Genomic DNA, 19,782 nt, shown 5'->3' on the forward strand with positions numbered 1-19,782 from the left:
TCAAGAACATTAGCTGAAGACTTCTGAACCTTCTAAAAATGACTAACATTATAAACATATATTTATATCAAGCATGTCTGCTATTACTCAGTCCAGAAACAGTGCCATTTAAGCAAAGTAAGCAGAGAAAGAGAGGTAGTGCCAGACTCTGATGAAGAATACAATGACAGAATTGTCTTATAATTTGAAACATTTGGAGAAAAATAGCCTATGAGAATTAAATGTATTCAATATACTGGAGTCAAAATCATCGAACAATTTAGTTTTAAAAGGTTGGTGGAAAATGAAGTGCAATTTTAAATCCTTTATTTTAACTGAGTGTTTCCAGAAAACAGTTCTCTCTCCTCACAAAAAGAAGCCTAATATAATCTCATCTTTAAGCTCTAAACTGATTTTAAATCAAAAACATAAAAGTAAATAATTTTAAAGCCTTAAATTAACTCAGCTTCACAAACTATTTGTGGCATCCTCATTTTATCTATAATGCCTCTATTCAATTCTCCAAACTTCTCTTTAAAATGATGAAGGCATACCACAGAAGGAAGCAGTCCTCTTCCAAACTGCGAGACCAACTATGCTTCCATTTTCTCCGCCTCCGGCGAAATCAACCCTTGTGGGTGCTGAGCTGTAATTTGGTCCTGAGCACTGTTGTGAAGTCTGTCTGTTGACTTCAGTATAAATAGGCCATTTCAGAACAGAAAGGCTCAGATCTAATAAAAAAAAGGTGATCTGTGGCTGAACTTTGCCAAAAAAGAAAAGAAACAAGAGACAGTGACAGACAGAAAGAGAGAGAAAGGAGGAAGATGGCAAAAAAACAAAAACAAACAAACAAAAAACAAACAACAGCAACCAAAAAAAAAAAAAAAAACCCCCACAGGCTGTAAAAATTCTCAAAAAATTGGACAGTGTCAAGGCTTTGACGGTGACCTTCACTGTAGAAATTCTCAGATAACTGAAGAGCTGCTGCCCCCTCATGGAGAACTGAAAGATCTCATTTAGAAGCCTTGATTCTGCAATCACATTTACATCCTGCCTTCTTCTCTTTTATTGGACTATTAAAAAAAAAAAAGGCACAAACATTTTCTATAGAAAATGCCCACTCTTCTTGATACATAATTTTCCTTTAAAAATAATTAATTTAATTTTTGATGACCCTGGTATTATATAGCACAGTCATATGAAAGCAATAAAATATAGAATTTCACTTTATGTTTTTACTTGGATTTAGATGTCAAACTCTTTGCCCCACACGTGACTGTGGAGAGAAACAGTCTGATGTGACAGGTTACAATTCTGCCCTGAACACACAGTTTACAAATCTAACAGTGAAATTTCAAAGTTTAGAGAGCAGCACAATTGAAGGTTGTCTTCTTGCCCCATGTCCACCTTCCCTGCAACATCCTGATCGAAAAATCAAAAATCTTTCCTTCTTATCTTTTGTATTGTTGCCTTACCAATTTCAGGTCTTATCTCAAGCCATGCGATCCTAGCAATAGAAATGGGCAAGCTCAAGACCTAAAGTACAATAATAAATTCACTTCCAAGGAACTTTCATATCTTAGTAGCAGAGCAAAGCAACATGCCTTTTTCTGCAGGGGAGGATAATATGCTATAGTGTGCATTTTGATCAAGGGAAAAAATGACCTCAAAATCTAATTTTTAAATTGTCTGTCTTGTTCTACTATAATAGAATATAAATTCCAGGAAAGTAGGGAACTTGTCTGTCTTGTTCTAGGTTGTAGGCAATTTGAAATACTTCTGTGTGAATTAGAAAATTAACACTGGTTTACACAATGACAACCATCAATTTTTCCACTAGCACTTGTACCTTGGTTGCATTTCTAAGTTTTTCAAAACATTTGATGCCATGTGGATAGAAATTTCTCCATCCATCCACAAAATAAGATTGGTTTTCTTTTAAATTTAAATTCAAAGAGGATAAAGTTTTAGAAACTACTGAATTTACTTCAGTCTCTATTTTCAAATACTAACCTAATACTTATCCTTTATAAGACTCATTCTTGAAAAAAAGAAAAGCTCTTTTTATCCAGTTTTACTGGAAGTATGTTACATATTGTAAGACATTTAAAATGTATATCATGATGATTTGATATAAATATACATTGTGAAAGGATTCCTCCCATCTAGTTAATTGACGAATCTAACATGTAATTTATACAAATGATATTTATCACTGGAGCTTGAAATGGGATTTCCAATAGTTGCATCTTAATCACTTAGAAACTAAGTGAATTTTGGTATTTCCATATCCTCTTTGAATGCTTCAATAAGGAACTCTTCTCCATCAAATTTGTGTAAAAAGTAAGGCTTTTCTAACTTTGTTCACCTACTTTTGACCCCACTCCAGCGCTGTACTCTTTTGAGCTTGCGCTTAGACATTAACATAGTTTTAAAACAAATCTGAATTCCTGTATTGTGCACATTCTTCAAATTTTTCCAAAGTTGGAAGAGAAAATCTAAAGGAAAAAGTCTATTTTTGATTTTATCTCCAAGTATAGAAATTGAAGAAATCTCCAAAAATAAATTTTATACGCACACACACAGTAGGACTTCAATGGGTGTTCGTCATATTATTCTTTATAACATCTATACATTACCCATATTCTCTTATAAACATGAAAAAATTAATGAAATAAAAACAAAAGAGTACATGGTTGCAATATTATTAGATTAAGCAAAATTCAAGGTCCAAGTGAATTACACAAGACAAAGGGGGGGCGTTTATGTAATGATGAAAGATACAAGCATAAAGAATATGTACATTCTGTTTCCTTATGGACTAAATAACGTAAAGCTAAAACATGTAGCTCTACAGGAACTTGATAAAATCATCTATCATGATAATATCCTTTAACTCTTTCAGAATTTGACAGCTCAAATACACAAAATAACAATGTTATAGAAGATGTGAAAGATACATATTTTACTTAGTAGATATATCTGTATAAAACTTTGTTCTCTATAAATGATGTGTATTAAATTTCTAATATCCATGAAGCATTTTAAAAAACGAATCAAAATTCCAACTCTATTATTTATTAGCTGTGTGACCTTGGAAAAGTTACTTCATTTTTCTGAGTTTCTATTTCCTTCTCTATAAAATAAAAACTGTCATACCTGCTCACTGGATTGTTGTGACAATTTAATAATTTTTTTCTACCACTCTTAGAGATATTGTTAACACATGTGTCTTTACATAGTGTATTCCATGCAGTACAGTGTGGTGAATGCATTTGAAGTTTAATGATTAATGAGTGAAAGCCAAGCACAGGAACTGGCCCCTAGGAGATGGTAAATAATAGCGTTTGTTTTTTCTTTCTGTAATGATCTCTCTTCTTGGTGCCATCTTCCGCAACTTGCGTACTAGTCCTTTTCATTCACATCACAGCTCTCCTCTACTTGGGAAATTTAAAGGCTCTGAACTCAGCAACCCCACACACTGCAACAGTGTGCCAGGTAAACTGCTCTTGCCCTTGGTTGCCCTGGGCTATACGACTGCAAATCTAAAATAAGTAATGATAAAATATGAACAAACCAAACCGTAATAAAAATAAAATTCTTGGCCACCAAGAAAACCTTAAAGAATCCCCAAAAGTACAGAGATTTTATGTTCCACATTCTCTAACCGTAACTGAATTGTAAACTAGAAGTTTACAAGAAGAAAAAATAACCTAAAGAGAAAAAAACAATGTCCTTACAATATGAAATTAAGACACTCTGAATAGTTTCCTACTCAAACATATAATTAAAATACATTACAAATAAAAGAATACTTGATATCAAAATATCTGGAACATAGCTAAACTATATACAGTGGAGAATATTTAAATGTTTCTATTACTAAAAAAGACTGACAATAAATAAGTGTGCAACTAAAGAACACTTTATAAAATTATAATCAATCAAAAGAAAGCCAGAGAATTAAGGATCAAGGATGATGACCCAGCCCCCCACACTCCTTGGGGGTCTGGGTCATCATCCTTGATGATGCCCAGCCCTTCTGGGCATCACACATATTTTTCATAGCCCACACAAATTTTTCATAGCAGCTTTACTTGTAATAGCCCCGAATTGGACAATTAAAATGCCCTATAATAGGTGAATGAGTAAATGAACCGTGTACAGCCATATTATTAATTACTACTTAGCAATAAAAATAAAAGAACTGTTGATACATGCAACAACTTGGATGCATCTGAAGGGCATTGTGCTGAGTGAGAAAAAGCTAATCTTAAAAGGTCACATACTGTATGATTCTAGTTATATATTGGGTTGGCCAAAAAGTTCCTTCAGTTTTAAAGTAAAAATAAAGGACACGGTGGGGGGGGCTTTCCTGGTGGCGCAGTGGTTGAGAATCTGCCTGCTAATGCAGGGGACGCGGGTTCGAGCCCTGGTCTGGGAAGATCCCACATGCCACGGAGCAACTGGGCCCGTGAGCCACAACTACTGAGCCTGTGCGTCTGGAGCCTCTGCTCCACAACAGGAGAGGCCACGATAGTGAGAGGCCCGCGCACCGCGATGAAGAGTGGCCCCCACTTGCCGCAACTAAAGAAAGCCCTCGCACAGAAACGAAGACCCAACACAGCCATAAAATAATAAATAAAATAAATAAATAAAGGGAAAAAGATGGTTCAATTTAAAAAAATAAATAAATAAAAGACACATTTTTCATTTTCACCAAGAACTTTATTGACCAATGTATTCACCCTTTTGTTCCACTACCTTCTGCCATTTCTCAGGCAACTTCATAATTCCATCTTCCCAAAACTTTTTATCTTTTTGAGCGAAGAACTCTTCCAGGTGCCTTTTACAGTCTTCCAGGGAGTTGAAAGTTTTTCCATGAAGAGAATTTTGTAAAGAATTTTGTAAAGAATAAATGGAAATCCAAAGGTGCAGTGTCTGGTGATTATGGCAGATGAATCAGAACTTCCCAGCTAAGCTGTAGCAGTTTTTTGCCTGGTCGTCAAAGAAACATGTGGTCTTATGTTATCCTGATGGAAGATTATACATTTTCTGTTGACTAATTCTGGACACTTTCCATCGAGTGCCACTTTCAGTTGGTTTAAGTGGGAGCAGTACTTGTTGGAATGAATTGTTTGGTTTTCAGGAAGGAGCTCATGATAGAGGACTCCCCTCCAATCCCACCATATACACAGCATCACCTTCTTTGGATGAAGACCGGCCTTTGGTGTGGTTGGTGGTGGTTCATTTCACTTGCCTCACGATCTCTTCCGTTCCACATTATTGTACAGTAACCACTTTTCATCACCTGTCATAATTTGTTTTAAAAAGGGAACATTTTCGTTACGTTTAAGTAGAGAATTCCATGCGGAAATATGATCAAGAAGGTTTTTTTCGCTTAATTTATGTGGAACCCAAACATCAAAGTGATTAACATAACCAAGCTGGTGCAAATGATTTTCAGTGCTTGATTTGGATATTTTGAGTATGTTGGCTATCTCCTGTGTGGTATAACATTGATCGTTCTCAATTAACATCTCGATTTGATCGCTGCCAACTTCAACTGGTCTACCCAACCATGGAACATCCTCCAGTGAGAAATCTCCAGTGCGAAACTTCGCAAACCACTTTTGACCTGTTTGATCAGTCACACCACCTTCTTCATACATTGCACAAATCTTTTTTTGTGTGTTTCAGCTGGGTTTTTACCTTTCTTGAAATAATAAAGCGTAATATGCCAAAAATGTTGCTTTTTTCTTGCATCTTCAATATTAAAATTGCTACACAAAAATTCACCAATTTTGATTTTTTTTTTTAATGCACGCTGATATGACAGCTGTCACAATGCAATCTAACAAAATTGTTTCGAATGAAGTTAAAGACAACCAAGTACTACTAGAGCCATCGTACGGAAAACCAAACGAACTTCTTGGCTAACCCAGGAGCATTCTCGAAATGACAAAATTATATAGTGGAGAACACACTGGTTGCTGGGTGTTAGGGATGATGGGGGAAAAGGGAGGCATGACTATAAGAGGATAGAACAGGAGAGAGCTTTGTGTGATGGAACTGTTCTGTATCATGAATATGGTGGAGGTTACACTAATCTACATATGTGATAAAATGTAGAAATACACCCACCTATTGGACCAACGTCAATCACCTGGTTTTGATATTATATTATAGTCATGTAGGATGTAACCACTGGGGGAAACTGGGTGAAGGGTGCATGGGACCTGTCTGTACTATCTTTGCAACTTCTTGCAAATCTATAATTATGCCAAAATAAAAAGTTTTTTTTTAAATAAAGGATACAATTTTTAAGTAGAATTAAAAATATTGATAAAATAAAATCTTGTTCTTTGAAAATACAAATAAAACACATTAAACCCCAACAAGTATGACCATACAAGAGAGAAAATGAAAATACATAGTTAGGGGGTAAGAAACAAGGTAAAACCCCAACTACAGAAGAAATGAGGAGACCTTATATATTCGTCTATTTATATATGGTAATAAATTTGAAAATTTATGGTAAACTCATCTACTATAGGCCACTTTTCTAGCTAGGGCCTCCCTGGATGGCCACACAGCTTGTGCTCACTGAATTCACTCCTATAAAAGACGCCAGAAGTCTACAGGGTGGAGGGGGGAAACACAATTGTATGCATGAGCTGCCCTTTTCTTGGTGCTGAGGACAGATCAATTTACAAGATTCCCTTGACGTCTTCAGATAGCTTATAGATGCAAGAGTTAGAAACATGTGAGCAAGTTGAAGCCAGTAGAATATTTTTAAAAAATACAATTCAGACAAGTAAGGTATATTCCTCGTATGTAAGGATGGTTTTGCAACAGGAAATCTTCAACATGATTCCTACATTAAACAAAACAATGAAACCATTTGCTTGTATCAATAGGTGGCAAAAAAAAAAAATTGAAAAAATTCAGCTGCCATTCTTAATAAGACTGAATTCAAATATTAAAAATATGAATGTAAACCAATATTCTAATTAGGCTATTTATTGAAATAAAAAATCAAATAGTACATTAAAAAGCAAAATACTGAAACTATTGCCATAAAATCAGGATCAGATAAAATTATCTTTACTCACACATATTATTATGAACCTAGATAATAAGAAACACTAAAGAGATTAGTATTAATAAACTCATTAAGATGATGTTTATAAGAAACATATAAACTAATTTTTCTTTATTACAGAGAAAAAGAAATAAGAAAAAAAACCATGATACACTATAGTAACAATAAAATGCCTAGGAATATATTAACAAATATAGCTAGGGGGTGTATATGAAGGCGATTGTAAAATTTTATTGAAAGACATAAAGCAAGAACTCAGTAAATGGAAAGATATGCCATGTTTCTGGATTGGAAGACTTTTTAAAATGTCAGCTTGTAAGTTAATATATAAATATAATGAGGCTCCTGTCAGAATTCCAAAGAACTTTATTTTGTAACTGGATAAAATGATTGCCGAGATAAGATGTTAAAAAAAAAATTGCGAGGGGGAAAACTTGATTTATAAATATGTTGCAAATCAAATCATTATGATCTGGCAGAGGACTACCTTTGTGGAACAGAATAGAACCTAGAACTAATTCAACTGTGTATCTATTGATTGAAGAAACATCCATGACCCGTCTAGTACTTTGGCCTCTTCACCCCACATCAGGCACTCATACATGTTTGTAACTGTGATCTACTCCCAGAATCTCATTATCAAGCATCTCTCCACTATTGCCTGTCTTTCTAGCTCACTTGCCTTGATATATCCATTCCAAAATATTTGACCCTATTGGGAACACCCATCCTTTGGTTCTACATTTTCCCCCCATCAACAATTTCTTGTTGACCTCGCTCGTTAACAATGGCTGTTCATTTATATGTGGAATCTAAATAATACAACTAGTGAATATAACAAAAAAGCAGCAGACTCACAGATATACAGAGCAGACTAGTGGTTACCAGTGGGGAGAGAAAAGCGGGGTGGGGGGGGCAGTATCAGGGTAGGGGATTACAAGGTACATACTATTAGGTATAAAATAAGCTATGAGGATATACTATACAATGTGGGGAATATAGCCAATATTTTATAATAATTATATATGGAGTATAACCTTTAAAAATTGTGAATAACTATGTTGTACAACTGTAACTTATATAATAATGTACAGTAACTATACTTCAATTAAAAAAAAGATGGCTCCAGCTTAGGAGGGTACACCCAAGCACGTGAGTTTGTTTGTATGTCCTCCCAAAAACATGTTAAAAATATATTAAAGAAATTGAAGAACAAATCTTCTTAGTGAAGGCAGTGAAGAACATTATAATATGATTCTAGATTTATGCAAAATGGAGAAAAGATGGCTGGCTCTATTGGATAAAAGAGGAGAAACTGTAGGTCTAGAATTCGCAGGTGGAGAATACAATAGAGGCCAGAGCCATTCTGCCTGGGGTCACAGAGGAAGCCCCAGGCAGTGTCAGGCATAGTGGAGATGGGAGGAAGAAGGGGACCAAACATTGTACCCAAGGGAACTTTTGGATGTCCTGGTACTAGGAAGGTTCCAGATCTTGTGATAGCGGTTTCATAAGTGTATGTATTTATTAAAACCCATCAAATTACATTCCTAAAATGGGTGAACTTATTTAATGTAAAATATACTTCAATAAAGATTTTTTAAATTGCCTTAGGAACTTATCCTCCACAGATACGAAACAACACATACGGTTATTCACTGCCCATTCACAGGCAACTAGTTGAATAAACTGTGCAACCCAGGACAATGGAGGACTTGCAACCATAAAAAAAAGAAAGAGGAAGAACGCTATGAACTGAGGATACATGGAGTGATTTTTCAGGTTACACTGTTAAGCAAAAAAGTAAGATTCAAGAGTGTCTACAGCATGCTACCTTTTGTATAAGAAATGGAAAAAAAGACTATTGCATAATTTTTGCAAAAACAAACATAGGAGGAATAAACCAGAACCTATTGATAACGACTACATATGGGGAGGGCAAGATCACAGTGGGGTCAATAGGTTTGGGAACGTGACTTGTCTGATTTAGCTTTTTATATGGTATTGACTTTTGAGCCATGTGAAATGTTTTAATTATTCAAGATTAAATAAATTAAAAGGGATGAAAAAAGTAACCCTAAAATTGAATATATGCAGGAACAAATGAACTTATATCAAATAGATAATAAGACCACATATAAAAATATGTATTCAGGTAATTTGAACACTTGACTGTACATCCATAGTGAGATAAACACCTTAAGGTTAAAAAGAATGCAAGTGAATTTTGACATTTTCTTAGCAGGTTCATGCTTGGTAGTTCTACTGGTATTATAACTCTGAAGTCATTTTGTAAAGAGTGATTTATTCGTATTTCTATTAATGAAAAGTGAACTGTGCAAGAGGTACGTGTAAACAGACATGTTTATTAATGTACCTGGTTATGCTCTCTATCCAGCACTGCAAGAGTTATTAGTGTTGTTTTAGAGAAAACTTAGATGTTGCTTGTGTTTTTAACCTAAAAAAGGTGGTATGAGTGTGACACACAGGAATATTTAAGTAGCTTAAAATTCCTAGTGAAGGAAATATGGCTAAAGGTACATGAATCTCAAAAGGACAACTGCCTCGTGGCCAGGAGCCTGTCCTATTTCCTGACACGGTGGCAGGTGCAGACTTCAGAGGCTGGGACACACAGGATGCCTTAGAGCCTGACGTGGGGTTGGCTGTCAACATCTAGGTCTTCACAATGCAGGGAACCTGGCAGCATCCTCAACACGCGCCTCATTTGCACTTATTGGCTCTGCTTAGAAATCACTGTATCATTTATTTCCAGTTCACTCTTCTATGCTAGTTTTTGCCTGTTGAAAAGACCAAAGAGACAAACTGCTTGCAGAAGAAAAAAGGAAAATTCACATATACACGTATGGAATGAGAAACTATAACCTTAGAAAAGTAATTTTCAAATGAGTATATCCAATTTTGTTCCAGAAAAATTTAAATCTCAAAAGAAAAAAAAGCCCACTGTTTTCTCTATGTGAATTATAAAAACTGACTTAAGAATAGAAAAACTAAGAAGACCAGTGATCATGATATGCTAGTAATAGCTAAGCTTATTGAAGTGTACTCTGTCAAGCTTTATACTCCCTAATTCATTTAATGCCCAGAACAACCCTACGAAGTGTTGAGACTATTATTATCCCGTTTTCAATTTGAAGAAACTGAGAACCAAGTCTAGGAAACCTACAACAAACAGGCAATACCCATTTTTTTTTTTAAAGGTTTATTTATTTATTGCTTGATTGTTATGTTGGGTCTTCGTTTCTGTGCGAGGGCTTTCTCTAGTTGCGGCAAGCGGGGGCCACTCTTCATCGCGGTGCGCGGGCCTCTCACTATCGCGGCCTCTCTTGTTGCGGAGCACAGGCTCCAGACGCGCAGGCTCAGTAGTTGTGGCTCACGGGCCCAGTTGCTCTGCGGCATGTGGGATCTTCCCAGACCAGGGCTCGAACCCGTGTCCCCTGCACCAGCAGGCAGACTCTCAACCACTGCGCCACCAGGGAAGCCCCCCATTTTTAAAATTAAGTATTCCAGCATGTAGAAAAAGATAGAATCCTCAATTTTATGAATCTTGCAAAACATGAAGTTAGCACCAACAGAAACAATAGCCAAGTCTCACTATGACTACATATGAAAAAAGCAGAAAGCGGTGGATCCGAGGGAAAGCTCGGCCTGTGGAATTCTAAGAAGACCCCTGGCCTTGGAGAGGCTGGGAGGGCTGGTCGAGGAGCTGCATGTTAGTTGCCTCTTTGGAAGGCCGCAGACCTTAACAGCAGTTGTGAAATGGGAGGCTCCCTCCAAACACTTTGTCAAAAAAAGATTCAAAATGATATTAGAAACAAAACAGATGGCTGTAATTTCCTCTAAATAAATATATATGTATTAAAATTACAAATTATATTTTTTTCTATTTTACCTAGAAAACAAAGAAACCTTATTTTATTTTTTAAATTAATTAATTAATTAATTTTTGGTTACATTGGGTCTTCGTTGCTGTGCCTGGGCTTTCTCTAGTTGCAGTGAATGGGAGCTACTCTTCCTTGTGGTGCACAGGCTTCTCTCATTGCAGTGGCTTCTCTTGTTGTGGAGCATGGGCTCTAGGCACACGGGCGTCAGTAGTTGTGGCATGCGGGCTTCAGTAGTTGTGGCTCGTGGGCTCTAGAGCGCAGCAGGCTCAGTAGTTGTGGCTCACGGGCTTAGTTGCTTCATGGCATGTGGGATCCTCCCGGACCAGGGCTCAAACCGATGTCCCCTGCACTGGCAGGCGGATTCTTAACCACTGCGCCACCAGGGAAGTCCCAAGAAACCTTATTTTAAACCAAAGTACCAAATTGATTAGTCAGCTGGATAGACAGAAAAGTCAACAGCTTTTCCTTATTAGCAACATGTTCATAGATTCTGAAATGAGAAGACCAACTCTATTCACACACACACACACACACACACACACGAGTTCTTAGGAATAGTTTTGAAAAAGAAGGTTCAGGACCTATGTAAAGAAAACTATAAATATAAAAACAGTATAAAATCTGAATAGACAGAAAGATAGCTCATTTCCTAATGGCAAGTCTTACCATTAAATTATCAGTTTTCTCATAATTAACATAGAAATATTTATCAGGTGATTCCAATTAGAATTCTGGTTTTTACAAACTGACTAAAATGATTAAATTCTTAGTTTAAAATTTTTAATGATGCACTATTTCAAACAAATTCTAAAGACAAACCACTAATTGTGACAAGACTTCAGCAATATATATTAGTGACAAAAGACTAGTATCCATATCACATTTTATAAAGACCTCTATTAAAAAAAGGAACCACAAAAAGGAAAAATGGGCAAAGGATAAAGTGAAAGAATCATATGTAAAAAAAAAAAACAAATTGAAAAGAGTGAGAAAGGACTTCCTTATCAGCCATGAACATATTATAGAGCCACTAACATCAAAACCTTTGTTTTGCCAGGCCTCTGCTACAGTCTGATGGAACCCACAGAGCCCTTCTAAGAATGTTTTTAAAGCATAAATGAAACACACGGGATTAGAGAAAACCAATTACACTGAAATCCATAACCTTCCAAGGTGAAGAGAGCCCAAAATAGAAGGCCAAAGTAGATTCCAGTACTTATGGGAATTTTATCTAGGGCAAAATTGGTATTTCAGCTCAGTGGGGAAAAGAAAGTTTATTTAATGTGTAGTACTGACACAGCTGGCTACCCATATGAAAAATAAGATGGCTCCCTACTTTGTGTCGTAAGCAAAAGTGAATTCTAAGTTATTAAGGACTTAAAAAGAAAAAAGTAAAACAAAAGTCTCAGAAGATGTTAAGGAGATTGCATGTACAGTCTAAGAGTCGAGGAACCCAAAAGGTATAAAATATTAAAAAATAAATTGTAAGTAAAAACATAGCATAAACAAACTGAAAAACAAACATTGGGTTAGAAAAAAATGCTTAAAACTTACCTATATATGGGTTATAGAGCTCATATAACATAATAAAACCAGAAAAAAACCTGAACAGAAAAACTGAAAAATGATATGAATAATCATTTCAAAAAAGAGTAACTCCAAATAGCCTACAAACATGAAAATATGCTCTGCAGAAAATGCAAACCAATGTACATCAAAGTGGCAAAAATTAAATTTTGTGAACACCTCCTACTGCTGATGGGGAATGCAGGGGGAAAAACAATACCCTTACATATTGCTAGTAGAAATGTAAATTGTTACAGATTTTTGGAAAGCAATTTATAAGATCTATCAAAACTAGAAAATATATACATTTTCTTTGGCCCATAGATCCAACTCTTAAATATCTATCCCACAGAAACAAAACGATATGTGTACCAGGATACTTATTGCAGCATCCTCTGCAAAGGCCAAAATGGAAACAATAGAAGTGCCCATTACTAGAGGAATGGTTAAATAAACTGTGATAATCCATACCATGGAATATTAATATTGTACAATCATTGAAATAGATAATAGAGGCATCCAAGTTGACTTAGAGGTATTTTCACAGCCTATTGTTAGGTAAGAACAGCAACATGCAGAGATGAATATACAGACAATCTCATTCTTGTAAAATAACAAGAGTAAAATAACGTATATATACATACTTGCATTATGATTAAAGAGGCATGGAGAAATGCAGAAAGGGTACACATGCCCGGTTGTAACAATGATTATCTCAGGTGGGAAAGGGGAAGAGTGAGTGTTGGGATGACAGAGGAAATTAAACCAAAAAACATGAGACCCTATAAAATAAGGAGTCCTTAAAATTATATATATGTATACATCCACAAAGAAATATATGAAAGTAACCGCACTAAAATATTAAGTTACTTAAGAATAATGGTTTTTCAAGTGATAGTCATCAACATACTGAACTCAATGTACAAAGAGCCCCTACAAAGACCGTATACACTCACAGAGCATACATTTGGTTAAAAGAAAAAAAAATCCAACTCAAACTGGCTTAAACCAAAAGGGAATTTATTGGCTCACATAAGTGAAAAGTCCAGAAGTGTAACTAACTTCAGATCCAGTTTGATCCAGCGGCTCCAGTTTGCATCAAGGGTCCAACTTGGACACACTTTCATTTTCTTAGTACTGCCCTCGGGCTGGCTCCTTTAAATTAGAAAAGCTGGCTGCAGCAAGTTCAGAATTATCACACCACATTATCTCCAAGAAAGTGTCTTCTTCTGCAGTTCCTGAGGAAGCCTCAGCAAACATCTTATAACTAAGTAGCCTTATCTGAACCATTTACTGTGGGGAGTGGGGGGAAGCGGCACTGGTTAAAGATAACCACGTCAGCTCCAGAGCTGAAGGTGTGACAATCCCATGCAAACTGCATGTGTGATGATGGAGGGCAGTTATCCAAAGAAAAAGTGGGTGGTGGATGCCGGATGGGCAAGCACAACATAACATGAACAAGGAATAAAAGAAAATAATACAAATATCCAATAAAATATTAAAAGTGCCCAACCACACTAGTAATCAAAGAAATACAAATAGAATTACATAATTTATTATCAGGTTAATAAAAGAAAAAGAAACATTGCTTGTGTGTGAGAGAGAGAGAGATGGTGAGGGGGCAGCTCCTGTGAGAATAGAAGCTCACAGTACTATTGGAAACGTCTGTGACAAAACAGTTTTAACTAAGAGGCACTGAAGCGAACTTTATACCACTATCAGAAATGTTACTGATTCCTAAATATGAAACAAAAAGCTAGCAACAAACAGTAAAATTTAAAGCCCATAATGTAACAGAAGTTGAGCATGTTTCTTTTCCTCCAACCTGATAGATGTTCCCATTAAAAATGATAATAAAAAATAAAGACGGAGATTCCTGGGTAAATCTATTCCTTAGCTCCAAGTGTTGACTCCGCTTATTTCTTTCTATTCCCTTCCTTCAACATTTCCAGACAAAACCCAAGATGAAAATCTATAGTTGATTACCCTCAGCATAGCTGGGGTCAGAACTAGTATAATATCTTCTAAAGCTGATTAAATGCTTTTATTCCTATCTCTAACAAGGGAAAATAAATGAAGGACGCAAAAACTTCATAAGAAGTATGACTGATGAAATGGACCCCAAAATATAGAAGCATAACGCTTGAATACTGAAAAGACCTACAAGCTATTGGATCTAGAGGATTATCCCAGTTCACTTGAAAATCAGTTAGAAAAAATATATATTAAACTGTATTTAAAGATATTATAGATATGAGGTAGGTCTGTGCTATCGCACACTTAAAACAGAATCATGTAATCATGTATATTTCAAGTATGCAAATTACAGTGAATCAAAATCAAGTCCAATTCCACTGTATTCAGTTAGAAATCCAAGTGTGAATTTGTAGATGGCAATTGAGTACTTGAAATGAAAACATCCCCTAGATTTCAATTTTGAGCCGAAAGGCTGTTCCCAGATTTAATAACTTTTCCCATATCCAATTACAAATAGGAAATTAAGGTGCCCTAAGTAAGTCCCCTGATTTTGTACCCTTACTAAGTCAAAGATTTTCATTCCACTATGAGGAGGTAAAAGAACTGAGAGACCACCTACCCTACTACCTTAAGTTCTAGGTCAAATGATTTACACAGTTGGTTTACATCAATGGGATTTACTCTATAACCAAAAAACCTGAAAAGCTTCTGCTTCTATTAATTACACGTAACAAAAGAATGATAAACCTGCTATGTGAAAACAAAAACTAGCCATAGCAAAGGGAGCGGTGGTTAACGGTATGGCCTCAGGAGTGACGATGCCTTGACTGGAATCCAGCTCCATCACTGACCAGCTTTGTGATCTTTGGGACGTTACTTAACACATCTATGTTTCATTATCCTCCTCTTTAAAATGGGCATAATGGCAGTACCAACCAATCTCTTAAGGTTGCTGTGAGGTTTAATGAGAAAATCCAGTACTTAGAACTGGACCTGACACCCAGTAAGTTTTCAATAAATATTCAATAACTATTACTGTTAATATAAATTGAAGTTATTTTTTTGTTTAGGTCTATCTCAGTACTCCCAGACTCAAAACACTATATTCTAATTGTTCTGATTTTCTCCATCTGCAAAAGGCACTTTAAAACTACTACAAATGACTGAGAAACGAAGAACTGACAAAATCCTGTTACGTGACTAATTTTAGATAGTACTACTACGTCACTTAGAAGACCTACACTATGAAACAAGAAGCTTGCAACAAAATAGTGACAATGTGAATAACACTGTATTCAGGACTTCCTCAGCTGATGAGAGTAACAGGGAAATGTACAATACTTCCTGCACAAATGCATCTAGGGAAAGCAGGCTATATTTATTTAAAAACTATAAAAGGTTACAATATAAATCAAACAAAATTAGTTGTTTGTTAAAAGTTAAGTGACTCATATGTATCCAAATTCTGACCAAATCAAGACAATCCAATGCACAGAAAGAGTATTATGTAGTTCAAGGAGCAAAAAGCAATAAACAGAAATGTCAATACAGAAACTACAGAAATATACAAATCTACAGTTTTAATGTAACAACAAATCGTTAAGTACATGTGTTAGCTATCTTTCTCCAACATTAAAGTAGTATATGTTTCATATTTAGTAAAAACATACATAATGCAGAAAACCTTTAATCAAATGTAATGTAGTCTAACAAGTGTGAACCACGTAGAATGTAAGGTTTTCTTATGTGAAGATGTACACTTCAGCCCATTAGCACACATATTGCAAAGGTGACCCACAAAAATGTTTATCATTTGCAACTGTATACAGAGAACAAACTGCCCAGAAATTAATATTTCTTATTAATCTTACTGAGGGGTATTAGAGTAACCTGCCTGAAAGGACAAATTACTTATCTGGAGGCTTAAAATAGCAGAGATCAATGTAAATTAAATATATGAGTGAAAAAATATACAGTGTACAATAGCAAGAGGTTAGAAAACTGAATACTGTGGAAAAGATTTATTAGTCTGTACAAGGTGGTTCTGATAAACTATTGGCTACTTGTTACAGTAAGTTACCAAGATTTTCATTGCAACAGTATTTTCCCACACACATCAAAATCTGGACGCAATATGCCTTTCTCAAATTATAATTTAGTGTGTTTTCCCCCAACCCTCAAAACACAGAAGTAGGTTTTTGAGTATCAACTAGCCATTTATGGAAGTCATAAGATACAGATATTCATTAACGTTACACAAGCTACAATTGAAGTACTTGGACAAACACCACCAACATTTATGGGAAAAGGTGTTGTTTTTAAAAGTGGTAAGTACTACATGAGTTAGTTACATAAACACACTATTCCTGTCCTTCTGAAAACAAAATGGGGGGAAACCTTATTGCCATCCTGTCAAATACCACGTAACCAAAAATGCTGCACAAAGGGTCATGAATCCCATGTACATATCACAGAATTAAAACTCCAGTTAAGCAACTGAGCTACTCTTGAACTAAATTAAAAGTAAGACCAAACTTCTTTAACATATCGATGCTATTTTAGAAGCATCATCAGAACAAACAGAGATTTAATTATAAATTGGCCTGGACTACATCCTGGAAGAGAAGTCTGCTTAGTACTAAAAGAGAATCCATCAGCAAACATCCTAGAAAAGTTATGGAATCACGCTCTTTGTTATTTCTGAAGGGAAATTTGCCAGGTTTGATGATACCTGCGTATCTCCCAGTGGTCCTAGGAGTTCTACATACCAATTAATTCAGTAATTGATGAGTATTTAAATGAAAAGGAGACCAGAAATAGACCTTGTATCAACATATAGTAGATAAGTGGATTTTTAAGAAATCACATGATGAATGTAAATCATAAAATCAAATGTACTTATAAAGGTACACCTATTTTATGTTACATAAAAAACTGCAGATTGCAAACTGTGCATGCTTACCATAATGCTTTACCTGGAAAAGTCGATAAGTGGGATTTCTCGCAAATATTTACTGCCATGATACAAAACAAATATGTGCAAACTGCAAGGACCCTAAAATAGCAGTTACAGAGTTTATATACAGAAAGATGACATTATCTGATCAAATATGCAAAAGAGATGGGAGTTCCCAGGGTTTATAACACAGAACAGTAACCGCCACAGGCCCCTCCTCCTTGGCCTTCTTCCCTGTGTGTCAGTTTGACTCCTTTATTCTGGTTCTCACTTTCCCACAGTCCAGGCGTCTGAATGATCTTTTCAACAAGTTCCTCAAAAGCACACTGTACGCCATCACAGGTTTTTGCACTTGCCTCTGAAATTCAAGGAAAAATGTCAGAGTACATTCTCTTCTGATTGTATTTCTACGTTCTTCTGGAAAACTATTACAGCAGAAATATCAGCTGATGATATATAAAAAGCCAAATCTCTCCCCACAGGTTTAAGTTTAGCGCATTTCCTGCAACTCTCAAAGTTGAGCTATTTAAATTCTATCCATAAGACTAGCGGTATATAAGCCCAAGATTTTGTGATAGAGTTGTAAATTTTAAAGCCCTACTCAAATACTATGCCAAAGTTCTTTCCTTAATTTTTTTAGTTCTTAAAATTAGCCCCTGAAGCAGGTATCATTCCCATTTTAGAATAAGGAAATCTAAGTTAAACAATCTGGTTGCTCTGTGCCTGTGACCCAGCAGCTATAGGTGGGTGGATAAATGACATACAACCATGAACACTAGTCCCATTTTAAATTTATGCTCATGAGACGCACGCGGACACTTAGCACTGCTCCCCAATCCTGTATTTCCCCAGTGACTACCTTTTTTCCAGTCTGAGATGACTATTTATTCCTTCATCTTAAAGCTCCTCTACCTCAGCTGATGATCTAGCTCTATATTGAGAAAAACAGAAACAACCTGGCAAGAACCACTGATCATCCCACTAACAGGGTCACCAGCCCACCCACATCTGTATCCTTAGGCTTTGCCTTCACTCCTGCTGCAACGGGTGAACCATCCCGGCTGCCGTCCGAGGCCACCCCTTTGTCTAGTTCCCGGGATCCCATCCCTTCTCATTCACTGAAAAATCATGTGCCCTCTCTGCTGGATTATACCAGTCAGCTTAGAAGCCCACCAGAATTACTGTCCGTCTTATTAAACACCCACCCGCCCAACCAACCAACCTGCCCTCCAGCCCACACCTCCTCCAGTAGCCACCTAGTTTCTCTACTCTCTCAAAGCAAAACTGTCACAAAGAGCTGTCCATATAAGTTGTTTCCACTTTATCTCAAAATTTTCTTCAAACTACTCTAATTACACTTTTGTTCCCACCACTCCATGGAAGACTACCAACAGCCTCTGCCTTGTCAAATCCAGCGTCCTTTTCTCATTTGACGCCTTGCAGCATTTGATGCGGCTGACCGCTTTCTTCCTGTAAATACTGTGTTTACGTGACTTCCAGGACACTGAACACTCCTGGCACTCCTCTCTCGCTGGCATATCATTCACAGCCCTAACTTGCTGGCACCTCCTCTTTCTGCTGACTTCTAATTGTTGGGAGTACCCCAGGGTTCAATCTTCAGCCCTTTTCTATCCAGTTTTTCCTGTAGTGATTGCTCCAGTCCCATGACTTTAAATGCCACCTAAGTGCCAATGACCACGATGTCCACTGGTTGTCTGAAAGACAGGTCTTATGTCTTAAGCAGAAATCTTGATTCCCTATTCCTCTGCCTAAACCTGTTCTTATCTCAGACTTCCACATCTCAGTTATGGCACCACCATTCACCTAGCTGCTCATGCCAGAGGCTTGAACTTATCCTGATTGCTCTCTTTCCTTACCCTCCACACCCAACCTATCTGCTGTCAGCTCTACCCTCAAAGCGTCTCCTGGATCTGCCAACTTCCCACCACCCACGACTGCCACCGCAGTCAGCGCCGCCAGCGTCCCTCATCTAGGCCAGTGTAAGAGAACAACCAGCCTCCTGCTTCTGCTTCTCACGGGCCACTTTCTACACAAATGAGGCTCTTTAAAAGAATATCAAATCACAGCACTACTCCCTTGCTTAGAATAAAATTCATTTCTTTACCATATCCTAGGAGGTCCAACATGACCTTTTAAGATCTCTTGTCCCATCATCACCACCCTCTCCTCTAGCCCACACTGTGCTCCAGCCCACAAGCTTTCTTCCTGTTGCTCAGACACACTAAGCTGGTTCCTACCTCAGGAAATACTTGTTATTCTCTCAGCCTGAGACGCTCTCC

The 19,782-nt window shown here is 36.6% G+C and overlaps 1 protein-coding gene across 1 annotated transcript in view; it reads right to left on the minus strand.

The window, feature by feature from the left end:
• Nucleotides 1-15,798: 15,798 nt before the first annotated feature.
• The window catches only part of RAB18 (RAB18, member RAS oncogene family), a 29,245-nt gene continuing 25,261 nt past the window's right edge, over nucleotides 15,799-19,782 (minus strand). Inside the window, exon 7 of the mRNA XM_068562946.1 lies at nucleotides 15,799-17,840. Within this exon, the coding sequence (XP_068419047.1) occupies nucleotides 17,665-17,840 (176 nt within the window). The 3' untranslated portion in view covers nucleotides 15,799-17,664. The remainder of the gene's footprint in view (nucleotides 17,841-19,782) is intronic.

This window comes from Eschrichtius robustus, chromosome 1 (assembly GCF_028021215.1).
Source record: "Eschrichtius robustus isolate mEscRob2 chromosome 1, mEscRob2.pri, whole genome shotgun sequence".
Classification (NCBI taxonomy): domain Eukaryota; kingdom Metazoa; phylum Chordata; class Mammalia; order Artiodactyla; family Eschrichtiidae; genus Eschrichtius; species Eschrichtius robustus.